Source organism: Triticum aestivum, chromosome 2D (assembly GCF_018294505.1).
Source record: "Triticum aestivum cultivar Chinese Spring chromosome 2D, IWGSC CS RefSeq v2.1, whole genome shotgun sequence".
NCBI classification, from domain to species: Eukaryota; Viridiplantae; Streptophyta; class Magnoliopsida; order Poales; family Poaceae; genus Triticum; species Triticum aestivum.
Window position 1 is genome coordinate 80,884,278 of NC_057799.1, and position 5,992 is coordinate 80,890,269.

General features: G+C 40.9%; 1 protein-coding gene across 1 annotated transcript; it reads right to left on the reverse strand.

The window, feature by feature from the left end:
- Positions 1 to 4,817: 4,817 nt before the first annotated feature.
- On the reverse strand, positions 4,818 to 5,474 carry LOC123048838 (zinc finger A20 and AN1 domain-containing stress-associated protein 7-like). Its single transcript, XM_044471862.1, has one exon. The coding sequence runs from the start codon at positions 5,354 to 5,356 to the stop codon at positions 4,874 to 4,876; it is 483 nt and encodes a 160-aa protein (XP_044327797.1). The 5' UTR covers positions 5,357 to 5,474; the 3' UTR covers positions 4,818 to 4,873.
- Positions 5,475 to 5,992: the final 518 nt, after the last annotated feature.

A 5,992-nucleotide genomic window follows, 5' to 3' on the forward strand; every position in this document is an offset into this window, starting at 1 on the left:
ACTAAGACTTAGCAAGACTATTTCCTGTTTCTTCTTCTTCTCAACGACAAACGCACACATAATCTCCCAGGAAACTACAAGATCGGACCGCCGACAAAACCTGCTATAAAATACTCCTCTGTAAATAAATATACAATCATTTTAGATCACTAAAGTAATGGTCTAAAGAATCATATATTTTTTATAGAGAGTATCTTTTTTGCAAGATTTATGGTAGGACGACCGGCCCCTTGCCCTAAGGGGCTTTTTGCTCATGAGGACACTCATGAGCTTGCCATGGCGGTCTTTCGGAGCACAAGTTGCCAATGAGGAGTCTTCGCCGCCACTGAATCCATGAAGCAAGTCACGTTCGACAATAGGCAAACGTCTCTACCAGGGGCGGTGATAGAGCTAATATCACCCCGATGCAACATGTTAGTATGATGTAAAATTTTCATTAAGTATACCAAATAAAAGTGTGTTTCTTTACCTTCAGCGTAGATTGTCGGATATGCAAACCGAACTCGGATGGTTAGGTTTCTTGTGGTGGAACCAACCCACTAGGTCCAAGTCCTAAACTTAGCACTAATGGTCATGTTTTCTTGAATTTATTTTAGACCTTCCGACGATGTGCGTTCAGTGACAGAAGAAGTTCTCGTCGACTATGAAGGCGTCTCTGGCGATTTTGTCAATCTTAAGATGTTGTGCCGGTTGAGTATCTCAAAGATGCCCATATGGATAGGGTGTGTGTGCTTGCGTTTATAGGGTTGCATCTGTGTATGCTGTGTTAGAAAACAATGCATAGATTGTCGAAGATAATACATGATGTATAAACTCGAAAACGCTTATTATAATGTTGAAACAAATGACAAATATGAAAATCTTGTCAAAAAATGACAAATCTGAAAATATGTCTTGCATTTGCAAATCCCAAAAAATATCATCAGACACCAAGGTACATGAAATATGTTGTACACCGAATACCAAAAATACTCGACGAAGACCGAAAAGTACTCGACGAAGACTGCTTGGCATACACCTTGTCTAACGAAGTGGGGTTTGCCGACTGTTTTTTCTCAGATACTTGGTGAACAGTTTGCCGAGTATTTCTTGATGTACTATTCAAACTCAGTGAAAAATAATGTTTGCGGCGACTGGTCGGTTTTCTGAGTGTAACACTTGATAAAATCGAAGGCTTTGTTGAGTGCTACACTCAGCAAAATAATTTAATGGAGTTGCGGGGTAAGCGACCGGATGTGCAACGACGGTCACAGACAGTAGGACAATGGCAGGACGCGCCACTACGTGATGATGCTTGTTGTTGTGTGCTATCGCTTGCCGCTGTGTGTTGCTGTTGCCTGCTAGCTATTGCTTGTTGGAGAAGGAGAAGGGGCAGACCAGTTCGGGAAGAGGAGGAGAAGTGGAGGCTTGGTTGGGGAAGAGGAGATGGGGGCAACGTCGGGCCAGAGGAGCGGCGACGGAGTGAATGTTTCGGAGGGGGGGGAGGGGCGGTGGAGGGAGAGAGAGAGATGAGATGAGATATGGGTAGGTCACCCTAGCCCGTTCGATCTAAGTGAATCCAGTGACCAGAACATGTGATCCGTGGGAGGGCTATGCTGACCAATCAGAACACAAGGTCTTTGCCTAGTCTTCCTCCCTTTTAAGTATACTCGGCAAACATTTTATACTTCCTTTTCCTTTCTTTTATTTTCTCACTTCTCTTCTCTTTTTGATAAGGTATAAACATAGACTAAAGAATTTTAGCCCAATTTTACGAACTTTTTGCCCATTTGCAATTAATTTTTCAATTAGATTCACTAAATACCTAGAAATGCACTAAATAACTTAAATATAGCAAATGACCCGAAAATGCCAAATCTTCACATATGTCACAATTCTTTTCAAGGCCGACCGATGAAGCAGCGGTCGCTTCAAAATCAGACCTGGCCCGTTCCATCTCGAAACGACAATTCTTCCTTCAAGATGGTGCGATTAAGTAGTGTATGTTACAATTTTAGCGAAACCTTCTCAAATTTTACCACAACTCATAGGTGTCATATCATGGCATAATACCAAGTTTCATATTTTTCAGACTTCCTTTGCATTTTTCAAAATTTGAAAACCAACAGCCTCCATGGTCCAGGTCGAGTCCTAACACCTTGATGTTTGAAATACCTCTTTTTTTTCTTTGATAAGGCCTAAACATGGACTCAAGAACAAAAATAGGTTTTTTCAACCCAATCTTTCCAACCTTTTTATGCACTTGCAGTTCAAATTTTAATTATATCTATTAATAACTGGAAATGCATTAAATGACTTCAATATAGTTTTGTATGTTTATTTTAATTTTTTTTTAAGGCCAACCGATGAAGCAATAGTCTTTTCTCTTGGGAACCTGACATTTTCCATCTCAAGATTAGTTTTTTTTTTCTTCAGAGATGGTCCAGTTTGTAAGCAATGTACATCACAATTTTTGCCAAAACTTCTCAAAAATTTACCACAACATTCTAGGTGCACATTTTGCAGAATTTGTTTGTATTTTCTAGAATTGAAAAACCAATAAGATTCATGTTAAGGGTCGAGTCCTATCATCCCGATGTTGGGAATTCCCCTATTTTTCTTGGATATGTCCAAAACATATACTCAAGAATACAATTATTATTCTCAACCTAACTTTGTCATAAAAATTCATGCAATTCGCTTTGAATTTTAATTGTATTCAACAAATGCCTAGAAATGCGCGAAACAACTTAAATATAATGAATGAACAACAAAAATTGCCAAATTTGAACATAGAACATGCGATGGTGTATCTTAAGTGTAGAAAAACTAAAGGCCAATGGATGATGCAGTGATCGCTTCACCTTCAAACCTGACATGTTCCTTATCGAAACCATGATTCTTCCTTGGAGATGTTCCAGTTTATAGTAGTGTACATCACAACTTTTGCAAAAACTGCTCAAATCTTTATCACGACATATGGGTATCATATTATGACACCATTTGTAGGTTTCATGTTTTTCATACTTCGTTTGCCTTGTCTTTTATAGAATTAGAAAACCAGAAACCTCTAAGAACCCTAATGTTTCCAACTCCTTTAATTTTCTTGAATCAGGGATAAACATATACTCAAGAACAAAATTAGGATTTTTTAAAGCAATTTTTTCAACCTTCTAATGCACTTGCAGTTCAAATGTGAACTATATCCGTTTAATGCCTGGAGGGAACTTAATGACTTAAATATAACAAACGAACCCCGACAAAAGACAAATTTGTACGCGAAACATGTGATGGTGTATGTTGAGCGTAAAAAAAATTCTTTTTTTGTGTGGGAAGAGTGTAAAAAAAATTCAAGGTCAAACCATGAAGAAACTCACACTTTGCCTTCAAACCTAATCCGTTTCCCCTCGAAACATCGATTCTTCCTCGGAGATGGTTCGGTTTTCAAGTAGTGTATGTCACAACTTTTGCGAAACTTTCTTATTAAGATTTCATCACAACCTCTAGGGATCATATCATGGCGCCCCGTCATGTTTCATACTACCTCCATTCCATAATGTAGTACATATAGATTTTTTCAAAAGTCAAACATTACAAACTTTGACCATGTTTATAGACAAAAATATGAATATTTAAGATACCAAATGCATATCATTGGATACATCATCTGTTATATTTTCATATTGCATATGTTTGGAATTGTATATAGAAATTGTATTCTCCGTAAACTTAGTCAAAGTTTACTTAGTTTGACTTTTTAGAAAATTTATACGCACTACATTCTAGAACGAATGGAGTAGTTTTTAGACATCATTTGCAATTTTCAGATTTAAAAACCAATAAGATCCGATGCAGGTTGTTGCTGGTCATGGACAAGAAGGGGATGATGTTTTCAGAGGCAAAACGTGATATATGAATTTTTATATTTTCTGCATCTTCATGTTCTGAATTTGTCCAGCTCAACCAACTCATCACAAATTTTCCCCAATCTTCAGTCTAGATTCCATCAAACTTTTGTATGCTTTAGAGTCAGTATTTGTCCTCTGCGACTGAGCTCCATGGTCGGGTTGAGTCTTGGCACCCTCATGTTCACAATTCCTCTTCTTTTCTTGTATATAAGGCCTAAACATTGAGTCAAGAACACAAATAGTTTTGAACCCGTCTTTGCTAACATTTTCATACACTTGCGGTTAAAATTTAAATTATGTCCGTTAAATGCTACTATTAATTGTTATACATAGCGAAATAATATCTATAACATCACTAATTTTTGCGGCGTGGAACACATTACATTATGTTACTAATGCCAAATTTTGGCATTTTTGGAACCGGTTACTAATTTTAAGACATGAATTACATTTCTTGCTATTTATCGAATAATATTTAAAGAGTTTGTTCTTCAGAATCCAAATCCAAATCTAAATTCAAATGAACATATGTATGTTGTTGATTTATAATTGTTTGCCGAGTATCTTATAAAAGAAACCCTACTTTGTTGAGTGTTTTCTGTTTGGCACTCGGCAACATACCTGTTTGATGAGTGTCATTCTTTCACTGAGTTTTGTTACACTTGGCAAAGGTCTTGTCTGCGAGTGTCCAATGAAGTACACTCAACAAATAACCTTGCACTTGGCATAAAAGAATTTTTCCGTAATGCTACATGGATATAATTAATCTTTTTTTGAAAACATGGATATTATTAATCTGAGTAACATGATGGTGCCCAGTTACATCAATTTGTACGAATACGTCGCTATGAACAACAAAGATAAAATCGACCTTCTTCAACTTATATCAAGCTAGTGCTTGAAAGATCTAATTAAGTACAGGAGAGACAGTAAAGCCAATGAGTAAACTAAAACTGTATACATATGTGTTTCAACTCCTCCTGCCATCAAATCTTGTTATGGAGCTTGGACGGCGCGACGAGAGGGTTCTGCTGCGCGATCTGCTCCCGGCCGACCTTCTTGTAGTCGAAGCCGCACGCGTGCCCGTCCACGTACCGGTGCAGCGAGCAGAAGGTGCCACCGCAGCGGCACGCGAACCCCAGCAGCCCCACCTTCTTCCTGCACGCCATGCACCTCGTCGGCGCCGCCTTCTTCGCTGGCGCATCGGCCGACGGTGTCGCCACGGTAGCAGCGGCAGCGGTAGAGTCCTGCAGGCTCACCGACGTCTTGAAGGCGAGGACGAGGTCGTCGGCATTGATCTTCCCCTCGACGGCGGGGGCAGCCACATCTCCTGCCTTGAGGTGGTCGCGGTAGCACTTTGAGCACATGCCCTTGGTCGCCTCGCTCCCGTAGAACCCGCAGCCGTTCGCGCACAGCGGCGCGGCGCCGCCGGCGGCGGCCTCCGTCGAAGACTCCTGCCCGTGCGCCATGTATCGCCGCTGATCTGACCCAAAAGGAACCGATCGAGGATCGATCGTCTCGCGCTCGCGTATTACGGGAGTATGTGAATCTCGCGTTTGTTGGTTGCCGTCGTGCGTGGGTGCTTCGTTGACGAGGGCCCTTGTGTGGCTTATAAAAGGCCCGCCACGCATGACCGGAACAAATCTGAGTCGTGCTCAAGAACCTTCCGCCAGTTGATCTTTGAATCCGCGCAGTGGCCTTTTCGGATTCCTTAACTGTATCCCGATCCGAAGGCAAGCAGTTGTCAGATTTAGCGACGTAACGAGTGTAGTGTCCGACGTAAGATGGATTTAGCGACGTTGCATGATCGGATACGTACATACCATTAGCTCAATTTCGGTCATCCAACTCAACACGGACGCGGCTCAGCGTACAACTCCTCCCATTTCCCAAGAAACTACGGAATCAAATGCGACGCCAACGGCAAACCAACCCGTGGTTAGAAGAACAGTGGTATCACCGGCCTATCAGGATTTAAGTCCTGGTGCTTGCATTATTTCTGGATTTATTTCAAGATTTTCGGCGATGCGCTTTTAGTGAGAGGAGACGTTTCCGTCGACGACGAGACGCCTACAGTGACTTTGTAAATCTTAAATGATATGCCG